The 11,883-nt window shown below is 42.3% G+C and overlaps 1 protein-coding gene across 1 annotated transcript; it reads left to right on the top strand.

The window, feature by feature from the left end:
• Window positions 1-1,672: 1,672 nt before the first annotated feature.
• Window positions 1,673-5,982, top strand: LOC120561198. The gene has a single exon (XM_039804203.1). It carries the CDS (start codon window positions 1,736-1,738, stop codon window positions 4,460-4,462), a length of 2,727 nt encoding a protein of 908 aa, XP_039660137.1. The 5' UTR covers window positions 1,673-1,735; the 3' UTR covers window positions 4,463-5,982.
• The last annotated feature ends 5,901 nt before the right edge of the window (window positions 5,983-11,883 follow it).

Here is an 11,883-nt window from a genome sequence, read left to right as displayed (position 1 = left end):
TCATCAAGCATTGCAGCTAAGAGAGCAGAAACAGCCGCACAGCTGGCTGCTAAGAAAGCTGAAATTAATAGAGAAGCTGCCATTGATGCTCAGCGCCAGCAATTGAAAGAGCTGGAAAATCAGAGAGACATTGAGGTCATTGAAGAAAAGCTCAGAGTGTATGCTGATGAAGAGTCAAAAGTAAAATGTGAGAAACATAGTCCTGTGTCTAGTCAAGTGGAAAATCCTAGTCCACTTTCTCATCAGTCAGGAGGTCAAAAGAAGCAAGTCGCAACGAACGAAGCATCTCTAGTGCAAACAGTACAAGAGGCAATGGCACTTTCTCATCTTCCAGTGCCAGAACCCTCTGTGTTCTCTGGTGACCCTCTGAAGTTCACAGAATGGAGCACCAGCTTCAAAGCTCTCATAGAGAGACGATGCTCGAATCCGGCAGATAGGTTGTTTTACCTACAAAAGTACATTGGTGGAGAGGCAAAATCTGCTCTAGAGGGCAGCTTCTACAGGAAGGATGAAGAGGCCTATCAACAAGCATGGGAAAAGCTGAATGCCAGATATGGTCACTCCTTTGTGGTTCAGCGTGCCTTCAGAGAAAAGCTTAACAGATGGCCAAAAATTGGTGGAAAAGAGTATATGAAGCTAAGAGAGTTCAGTGATTTCCTACAAACCTGTAGCAACGCTATGCCCCATATCAAGGGTCTTCAGGTACTAAACGATTGCGAAGAGAATCAGAAAATGCTAGTCAAACTTCCTGACTGGGTGACGTCTAGCTGGAATCGGCATGTCACACATCAGCTGGATCAAGCCAAAGACTATCCAAGCTTTAACGAGTTTGCTTCATTCATCGCACAGGAAGCATGCATAGCATGCAATCCAGTTGTATGCAATAAAGAGCTAAAGCTGAAGAAAAGTCATTTGGAGAAACCAAGCGTCCAAAGGCAAACGCATTTGCCACTAATGTGAAGGCCTCTGAGGCATCAAGCATCACAGTCAAGCCCAATGATGTCGATGATGAGAACAAGAAAGATTCCAACAGATCAAAGAAATGGAGCACATCAGCTAATAACTCAAACCCAGGAAAGTGTATGTGTTGTGGGGAAAGCCACTCCATACATAAATGTCAAAGGCTAATGGAAAAGTCTGTGGAGGAAAAGAGAAAAGTGGTCTTGGATAATAAGCTCTGGTTTGCATGTCTAAGAAAAGGACACAACTCCAAGGATTGTAAGAACAAAGCCATGTGTAGCATATGCAAAAGGCACCATCCAACTCCACTGCATGAAGATCGTCCATCAAGAGAAAAATCGTCAGCAAGTGTCTTGCAAGTGGAAGAGACAAATGCATCTTCATTATCCTGTTGTGTGAACGGAGGTGAAAGTGGGAGCACATCAATGATTGTTCCAGTATGGATCTCATCACCTAACACCCCTGACACCGAAACCCTTGTGTATGCCCTATTAGACACTCAGAGTAATCACACATTTGTTGATCAGGAAGTGTGTGAAAAGATGCAGGCAGTAATGGAGCCAGTAAAGCTAAAGCTATCCACTATGATGGGAAAAAGACTCAATTGTGAAAAGTCAGAGAGTCAGTGGATTACGAGTCAGAGGGTTCGCCTCAGACAGCTTCATAGACTTGCCTCCTGCCTACACAAAGGGACTTCATTCCCCTTGAGCGTTCGCACATTCCCACCTGCGATACAGCCAACAAGTGGAAACACCTTTCAGTCATAGCTCACGAAATGCCCCCGCTAATGGATTGTGGGGTAGGTTTACTGATTGGCTATGACTGCTCGAGAGCACTGGCGCCACGACAGGTCATCACTGGAGGTGACTATGAGCCTTATGCCACTAGGACTGACTTAGGATGGAGCATCGTAGGAGGTGAACCACAGCTTGTGCGATCTAAGGATGTGACTGGTCTGTGTCACCGCTTATTAGTAAGGGAGATTCCGCCTGTTACACCGGCTGCTGTCATTAGAGCGCTTGAGTCCGATTTTACAGACACAAGACCAGGAGAAAAGACCATATCTCAAGAAGATATTCAGTTCCTAAAGGTCGTAAAGGAAAGAATCCGGCAAAATGAGTGTGGTCACTTAGAGATGCCCCTTCCCTTCAAGGTACGTCCTTACCTCCCAGACAATAAGAAGCTTGCCTTAGTCCGGCTCAAGCACCTTAAAGGGAAACTGGACAGAGATCCTAAATTCAAGGATGATTATGTGAGATTTATGGAAGGAGTCTTCAAAGATGGTGACGCAGAGAGAGCAGACAAGCGACCAGAAACAGGAAATGCATGGTACATTCCACACCAAGGGGTCTACCATCCCAGAAAACCAGATAAAATCAGGGTCGTTTTTGACTGCTCTGCCAAGTATGAAGGCACTGCCCTGAATGACCATCTGCTAACAGGACCTGATCTCACAAATGGAATGAATGGAGTGCTCTGCCGGTTCGGTAAGCATCCCATAGCAGTCATGTGTGATGTAGAAAAAATGTTTCACGTTAGCAAAGAAGACAGAGATTATCTGCGGTTCTTGTGGTGGGAAAATGGAAACACCAATGCAGAGCCTGTAGAATACCGTATGAAGGTTCACCTCTTTGGAGCATCATCATCTCCAGGCTGTGCCAATTATGGCATGAAGCATCTCGCCAGCCAGAATGAGATAGAGCACCCTTCAGCAGCTAGCTTCATCAAAAAACATTTCTACGTAGACGAGGGCTTAATAAGCCTGGAGTCAGTTGATGAGGCAATCAAGCTGGTGAAAGAAGCCCAAGCTGTGTGCGCTAAAGGAAAGTTGCACCTTCACAAGTTCCTTTCCAACAATCGAGAGGTGCTGGAGTCTATCAGTGTCACTGAATGTGCTAATGAGGTGAAGAATGTGGATCTCAACTATGATGACCTTCCAGAACAGAGAGTCTTAGGAGTACGGTGGAATGTAGAGAAAGACGTCTTCTCCTTCAAGATCTCCCTTGACGAGAAACCATCCACAGGACGTGGGATTCTCTCTATGGTGGCCTCTTTGTACGATCCGTTAGGATTCCTAGCCCCATTCATAATATCTGGGAAGAGGGTGCTACAAGAGATGTGTCAGAAGGGCGTCGGTTGGGACGAACCACTACCCAAAGAGTTGAAGTCAAGGTGGGAGAGTTGGTTAAGTGACTTGGGAAACCTTGAAAAGATTCAGATCCCTAGGTGTTTCACACCTGAAAACTTTGGCAAGGTTCTGAAAGTTGAGTTGCATCACTTCTCAGATGCCAGCAGTCAAGGCTATGGACAGTGCTCATACATCAGATTGATGAGCGAAGATCATGTACACTGCGCCTTGGTCTTGGGTAAATCGAGAGTGGCTCCTACAAAAATTGTCACAATCCCAAGATTAGAGCTGACCGCAGCAGTGATCTCAGCTGCTGTGAGCAGTATGCTGAAGGAGGAGCTGGAGCTCAGGGTCGACAGAGAGTATTTTTGGACAGATTCCCAAGTAGTCCTAGGGTATATCAACAATGAAGCTCGAAGGTTTCATGTCTTTGTTGCAAATCGTGTGCAGAGAATAAGGGAAACCACAAACCCAGGACAGTGGTACTACGTCGACACAGTGGAGAACCCTGCTGATCATGCCTCAAGAGGCCTCAAAGTAACAGAGCTGATCAACTCAAATTGGTTCATTGGGCCCAAGTTCCTATGGGAGAGAGAGGTAGTTACAAACCAAGGGTCTTCAGAGTTGCTGGTGGGAGACCCTGATGTTAAGACAATCCAAGTGCTGAAAACTGAGACTGCAGGGCAAGTTGAGTTTCAAGAGCGACTGTCACGTTTCTCAAAATGGACCACATTGGTAAACGTCATCGCTTGGATTCAACGATTAGCTAAGAGGATTAATAAGTCATCCCCCTTAAATGTGGAGGAAAGAAGGGGGGCTACACTCACTCTCATAAAGCTAGCACAGCAACATGCCTTCAAAGAAGAGTTGCATATACTCAGCCAGGAATCAGGAAAGCTGCCTTGTAACCACCAACTGTATCAGCTTGACCCATTCCTCGAAGATGGTGTTATGAGAGTGGGAGGTCGACTGAGGAGAGGATCTGCTCCTCTTGATCTGAGACACCCAATTATTCTTCCAAGAGATGGTGTTGTCACACGGCTCATCCTTGCACACCACCACAATAAAACACAGCACCAAGGCAGAGGACAAACCCTCAATGAACTGAGAGCAAATGGGTACTGGATTATTGGCTGTAGTAAGGCAGTAGCACAGCACATAAGGCAATGTGTTCCCTGTAGAAGAGCTCGTGGGCCATGTAGGAAGAAGAACAACGGATGTCAGATCTTCCCACAGACCGCGTTGATCCTTCACCACCGTTCACTTACTGCGGCATGGACTGTTTTGGTCCGTTCTATACTAAGCAAGGTCGCAAGGAACACAAACGGTATGGTCTCTTGTTCACGTGCCTATGCTCCAGAGCAGTCCACATAGAGATGTTGGAAGACATCACAACCGATGCATTCATCAATCCCTTACGGAGTTTCATAGCCATCCGTGGAGCTGTTCGACATATCAGATCCGATCAAGGCTCCAACTTTGTGGGAGCAACAAATGAATTGGAAAGAGCTCTAAAGGAAGTAAACAAAGAAAGAGTAAATGTATATCTGGCAGATAAGCAGTGTGACTTCCTCATGAATGTACCAGGCTCAAGTCATGTTGGAGGCATATGGGAGTGGCAGATCAGGACAGTCAGGAGTGTGTTATGCTCAGTCATTGCACACAGTGCTGGAAGGTTGGATGATGGTTCTTTAAGGACATTCTTTTATGAAGCCATGTCCATTGTAAATAACCGCCCACTCACTGTTGACAGTATTAGTGATCCCACAAGCTTAGAGCCATTAACACCCAACCACCTGATTACCATGAAATCCTCCGTTCCTCTGCCTCCACCCGGGAAATTTGTTGAGGAAGATTTGTATGCCAGAAAACGGTGGAGACGAGTGCAGTATCTATCCGAACAATTCTGGAACAGATGGAGAAAGGAATATCTTGCCAACATCACTCTTAGGCAAAAGTGGCATGCTCCAAGACGCAACGTGCAAGTTGGCGATATTGTGATTGTCAAGGAAGGAGAGCTCCCTCGAAATGAATGGAAACTTGGCAGAGTTCTTAAGGTTCGTAAGGATGATGATGGACTAGTTAGGAGAGTTACGCTACAGATAGGAGAGCGGAAGTTAGGAAAAGGAGCTCTCAACAAGCCATCCATTGTCGAACGACCCATTCAAAAGTTAGTGGTTCTTGTACAGAGCAGGTGAAAAGAAAAAAAAAAAAAAAAGTCAAACTCAAGTATCCCTTTCTTAGTGTAGGGAATCAAGTTTAATCTGTGAGAAAAACAGTTTCCCAATTGAAATTATACAATGCAACTGTGGGTTGAGATATTTACATGTCAATGTGATTGAAGAGTTTTGTACACTGTTGATTAACCATAATGCTCAGGTTTCCAGATGTTCTTTGAGTGATCTTTAACAAAGTGATTGGAAATTACCATTGATTTGTTTGAAGAGTGTTTAATGTATTAAACTTCACTTGTTTTTGGTTATTAATTTAATCAAAGGTAATTTGGTGGGAGTGTAGCTGACGCTGAAAAGTGTATATTTGTTGCCATGACAACGCCAAAAATTAGTTTAAGCAATCCGTATGATTGCTGGGTAGTTTCAGTTTTATACATTATTATAAAACATTGTTAACTGAATTTCGGGTTCTTTATGAGTTAAATTAAGTTGTATTTTGTCCTTTGGTATATTCAGTACAAACGACTTTTATTTTGGTAAGCTACAGGACCGGATGTTTTGGTGACGGGCGCAAAAGGAAGAAGAGAAAGGCGAACGTGAATAGCGAACTTTTAGCTCCTGATTTGTTTTTATTCTACTGCTGGTCTACCAGGCAAACACGTTTTCACGGTGTTCCATCATGCTTTCTTAAAGGAATAAAGGTGAATATGGACATCAGTATGAAGTGTGGATTCCTTCATGACCAGGGTAGTTATACTCTCCATTTATATACACACACACACACACACACACACACACACACACACACACACACACTGGGCGGGCAGAGGAATGCTGCTGTGGACAAAAAGGCTACACACAAGTACTTTTTCTTGAAGTGAAGTTCAATGATGTTTTTTCAGGTTTCATGACTGCTTAAAATGTCAAGTTAATGGATCCAAGACAAAAACAATTTCCTGATTAAACAGATTTCTTTACAGTGGTTTTTGCCCGGCAAGACAGAGAAAACAAACAGGTTGCAGCAAAAAAATATGTTGTTATTTACAAGGGACAAGAAATGAAACAGACCAAATAATGTCTATATGCCACGTCTCCACTGGGCCTCTTTGAAACGTTCATATCATTTCACAACGATCTCACGTTTTAACTGGCAAACCCTTTAGTGTGATTTATGAGTTTAAAAAAAGCATGTGGTGAAACTAGAACACATACGAGACAGGAGGCCTGTTTGATACACATCCAGTAATATAGCTTGAAGATTGATTGCTTTTGCTCCTCAAGCAGCTACTGATATTCAAAATAAATGTGTCTGTATGGGACTGTGGCCCAAGTTTACAGTCAAATGTTCCAAGTCTCTGCAGATCAGATGATTCACTGTTGATGTTTAGTTAAACTTGTGTATTTTTTTTCCACCTTTCTGAGTATTTCAGCTACACCTGCAGGCAGGCAGGAGAATGTCGTATACAGTAAATATATAATCTGAGATGTCATGATAAAGGAGCTTGGTTCTGAATTTATTCACATAACACAATACAAATGGGACTTATTAAGTCCACTTATTATGTTAGACCCTGGTTTGATCATCTTGTTTAAAAAAAGTTTTATTATTATGTTTAACAATTAATGAAAGCGTTAAACCTTTTTGCTCAGTTGAGGAAGTTTTATTGAATCTATGAAAAATGAAATAGAGAAAAGATCTAGTACCAAAAGTGAGTTAAATTATATTATTACATACAGTGCCTTGCGAAAGTATTCGGCCCCCTTGAACGTTTCGACCTTTTGCCACATTTCAGGCCTCAAACATAAAGATATAAAACTGTAATTTTTTGTGAAGAATCAACAACAAGTGGGTCCCAATTATGAAGTGGAACGAAATTCATTGGCTATTTCAAACTTTTTTAACAAATAAAAACTGAAAAATGTTGCGTGCAAAATTATTCAGCCCCTTTACTTTCAGTGCAGCAAACTCTCTCCAGAAGTTCAGTGAGGATCTCTGAATGATCCAATGTTGACCTAAATGACTAATGATGATAAATAGAATCCAGCTGTGTGTAATCAAGTCTCCGCTATAAATGCACCTGCTCTGTGATAGTCTCAGAGGTCCGTGTAAAGCGCAGAGAGCATCATGAAGAACAAGGAACACACCAGGTGGTCCGAGATACTGTTGTGGAGAAGTTTAAAGCCGGATTTGGATACAAAAAGATTTCCCAAGCTTTAAACATCCCAAGGAGCCCTGTGCAAGCGATAATATTGAAATGGAAAGAGTATCAGACCACTACAAATCTAAGGAACACCCGTCGCCCTCTAAACTTTCAGCTCATACAATGAGAAGACTGATCAGAGATGCAGCCAAGAGGCCCATGATCACTCTGGATGAACTGCAGAGAGCTACAGCTGAGCTGGGAGACTCTGTCCGGGAAAAGCAATCAACAACGTTTACTGCACAAATCTGGCCTTTATGGAAGAGTGGCAAGAAGAAAGCCATTTCTTAAAGATATCCATAAAAGTGTTGTTTAAAGTTTGCCAAAAGCCACCTGGGAGACACACCAAACGTGGAAGAAGGTGCTCTGGTCAGATGAAACCAAAATCGAACTTTTTGGCAACAATGCAAAACGTTATGTTTGGCGTAAAAGCAACACAGCTCATCACCCTGAACACACCATCCCCACTGTCAAACATGGTGGTGGCAGCATCATGGTTTGGGCCTGCTTTTCTTCAGCAGGGACAGGGAAGATGGTTAAAATTGATGGGAAGATGGATGGAGCCAAATACAGGACCATTCTGGAAGAAAACCTGATGGAGTCTGCAAAAGACCTGAGACTGGGACGGAGATTTGTCTTCCAACAAGACAATGATCCAAAAAATAAAAGCAAAATCTACAATGGAATGGTTCACAAATAAACATATCCAGGTGTTAGAATGGCCAAGTCAAAGTCCAGACCTGAATCCAACGAGAATCTGTGGAAAGAACTGAAAACTGCTGTTCACAAACGCTCTCCATCCAACCTCACTGAGCTCGAGCTGTTTTGCAAGGAGGAATGGGCAAAATGGCCGTCTCGATGTGCAAAACTGATAGAGACATACCCCAAGCACTTACAGCTGTAATCGCAGCAAAAGGTGCGCTACAAAGTATTAACTGAAGGGGCTGAATAATTTTGTACCAATATTTCGTTTTTTATTTGTTTAAAAGGTTTGAAATATCCAATAAATTTCGTTCCACTTCATGATTGTGTCCCACTTGTTGTTGATTCTTCACAAAAAATTACAGTTTTATATCTTTATGTTTGAGGCCTGAAATGTGGCAAAAGGTCGAAAAGTTCAAGGGGGCCGAATACTTTCGCAAGGCACTGTATGTAATAATATAATTTAACTCACTTTTGGTACTAGATCTTTTCTCTATTTCATTTTTCATAGATTCAAATTGAGACCGTGTCACGCATAATCAATGCTTGCTCAAAAAAAAAGTTGGTCCTCGAGCCCCAGGCAGCCAAACGAACATTACTTGACAGTTCAGCACGCTACTGTTGCCACCATGGTTGCCACGCCCACCCCTCAGTTGAACTGCTGACGAGGTTGTTGTCAACTTTTTTGTTGTTGTCATGACAGCGCACGCAGCCACGCACGTGCATACCAGACACACTGGGAAGGAACTTTTAGATGCGCGCTTTCCAATTCGAAAAATGGAGAAAGAGACTTGTGTCTGACTCTGAGGCACCGCCATCCATTAAAAAGAGAAGGTGTGGGTACAAGAGACTGGGAAAATGAATATTTGTGGCTGAAAGGTGTTGAGGGCAGAGGTTAAATTGGGCCGGAGCGCAGCTCGCCCTCAGGTCCACAACACACCCTGCCGGAGCTCAGCTCCGTGTCCTTCAGCATCAAACATTTTGCCGGGGGTTCAGCCCCTAATGTTTTGAGTGTAACCCCAAATGTATTTTGAAAAGTTGACTGACAAATATGAAACCGGACGTCGCTTAGTGTCCACTCTCGCTATAAAAAGCTGCGCAGCTTCAGGTTTATGGATGGATGCGCTCTGCTGTGGACATGCTGCGGCAGATGTGTCGCGTTTGAGCTCCGTGTATTTCTGCCAGAAGTTTCGGGTTTCCACCTCCGATGTTTAGCAGCGTACAGCCACTTCCCTAAACGTCTCAAACGGGGCTCTGTGTCTGTCAGGAGGTCTGAGATCTACCGTATCAGCAGATATCACGTAATGTACAGCAGACTACGGTGCAGGTAGACTATAGATTATTTTCTAAAATATAGTGACTTTATTCTCGTAATAGCCTATATTATAACTTTATTTTTTTCACAAAATATCACGACTCCCTCAAATCTCAGAGAGCATAGATGGGATGAGTTATATTTTGAATGTGCACAAAGTTTTGGACATGAGCAGAAATCTTGCTCAATCATCTGAAATATTACAATCAAGAGGTTTATTAATAAATTAAATGAATAATGTATCACTGAGGTGAATAATTGTCATATGCACATTTACGGAGGTTACCTCCCCAACAAAAGATGCAAAACATGGAAGAATAAATGATGCCTAAGCTACATGTGTGCTGACTCAGATATAATTAGAAAAGTCAATCTAAAGGAGAATAAATAGAGGAAAGCAATACAGAATTCCTGACAGCCTTAATGATTGCATTATTTTCCATTATGTTGTTATATTTGGATTGTAGCCTAATGTTTCCCTTTACATAAAGATAAAAGGTAGAAATAGGTGCATAAAAATTCACCAAAATGCAGAAAATGAAGTGTTTAATGCCAAAAAAATTCCCCCACAGTCACCAAACAAATCTGGAAGCAAAACCTTGGCCTTTGAGTTGCCAGGCCAGTTATTATTAGACCAAATGTTGGTGCCATCTAACAAACTGGAAGCTAAAATGAACATACACTGGCTATTAACAAGCTGGGCCAGCCAATCGCTGTTAAAAAGGCTATAATAGTGGTTTCTGATTCTCTTAAATCAACATAATTTTCTTGTTTAAAAAGATGTTTACATATTTGCCAACCAGTATTTTCAAACATGTTCAATTTCATACATTTTCCAAGGGTGAAATCCATTGCCTGCCTGTTAACATTAGCCTATAAAAGGTTTAAAAAAAATAATAATAAAGTAAGTGAATTGTGAAGTATTTCTCTTTGTTTGAATAACTTATCAACCCTACCTTACACATTAATACTGGAAAAAGAGCCCATTTGGTGTAAAAACACATTAAGTCATTTTACTGCCCGTGGGGTAGGGGCACCGCCGCGCCAGGCAGTGTCCCACATTGTCCCTCAGAAACATACCCCTTGTCCCCCCTTGGGCTTATTAGCAGGTGGTCACCCTACAGTAATGTCACAAGATGCATTACCCAGTTTTCACCACTAAGCGACGCACTCGCACCACCAATGATGCACAGCAGCCTGGCAAAGCAGACCCAGAACAATTCATTTACATTTATCAACCAGAACAGGGGTTACACATTTGATTATCTTCTTCGCTGTGACTTCACATTTTTTTGCATTGTCACTTTTAAAGACAATACGCTCAGAAAAAGTCCCCCAATGGCAGATTTAGCCTTTAAAAAGCCGGTTGAACCGTTTTGTCTGAATTCCCCTCATTTCCTTCACCTTGCAGATAGAGGCATGTGGTTATTTCTACACTTAAAGGCATCACTTTGGTACAAGCATATTGCTCTTTTACATCCATTCTGATTTGTATGAGTGTCTCAACTCTGCTCTCTCTCTCTCTCTCTCTGAGGAGGGAAACAGACTTGAGAAGGATTCACGCAGGAATCCAACCTGCGACCTTTCTATCCGCACCTCTCTAAAGTTAATCTTTTTATGTTCATAATAGGAGTGCAGGAGAGGGTCATAGGTCAGAAAAACTTGATCGAGACTTGAACTTGACTGAGAAAAGTACCGGGTTCGGTACCCAACCCTAATCAACATCCTCTTAAAAGCAACCAATGAGACCAGCTCATTAAGTTTCATGGATTTCTGTAACTTGTTCAATGTAGAGGGAGCAGCAAACTTAAATGCCTTTTTCCCCAGCTCAGTTCTAACCTTTGGAACAGACAGAAGGAAAAGATCCTGGGGACGAAGATTGTAAGTCCTGTTACTATTTACACTGATATAGGTCAGAAGGTAGGATGGAAGTAGACCTAAAATAGCCTTGTATATGAAGATATGCCAGTGTTGAAGTCTCTGTGTTGATAGAGAAGGCCATCCAACACATTCATACAGTTCACAATGGTGAGTGAGGGCTTTAAAACCAGTGATGAACCATGGTATACAGTGTCCAGTGCATGTAAACTTTGAGACAAAACATACATGTATAAAACATCACCATAATCAAGTATAGACATAAAAGTGGCAGCAACCAGCCTCTTTCTAGATTCGAACAAAAGGCAGGATTTGATTCTGAAATAAAACCCTAGTTTAAGTTTTAATCTTTTTGCTATCTGTACTTTGCAACACATTCGATCTTCGTACCCTGGGAAGTGAGGATTAAAGGCAGATTTGATTTGTACTTTGAATTTGAAAAAGCATGACTTTTGTTTTCTCAGCATTTAAAACAAGTTTTAAATCATAAAGATTCTGTTGAAGTGTGTTTAAAGCAAGTTGTAA

This window comes from Perca fluviatilis, chromosome 6 (genome assembly GCF_010015445.1).
Source record: "Perca fluviatilis chromosome 6, GENO_Pfluv_1.0, whole genome shotgun sequence".
Taxonomy (NCBI): domain Eukaryota; kingdom Metazoa; phylum Chordata; class Actinopteri; order Perciformes; family Percidae; genus Perca; species Perca fluviatilis.
Note: the sequence above shows the minus strand (reverse complement) of the source record. Positions and strands in the feature narration are given on the sequence as shown.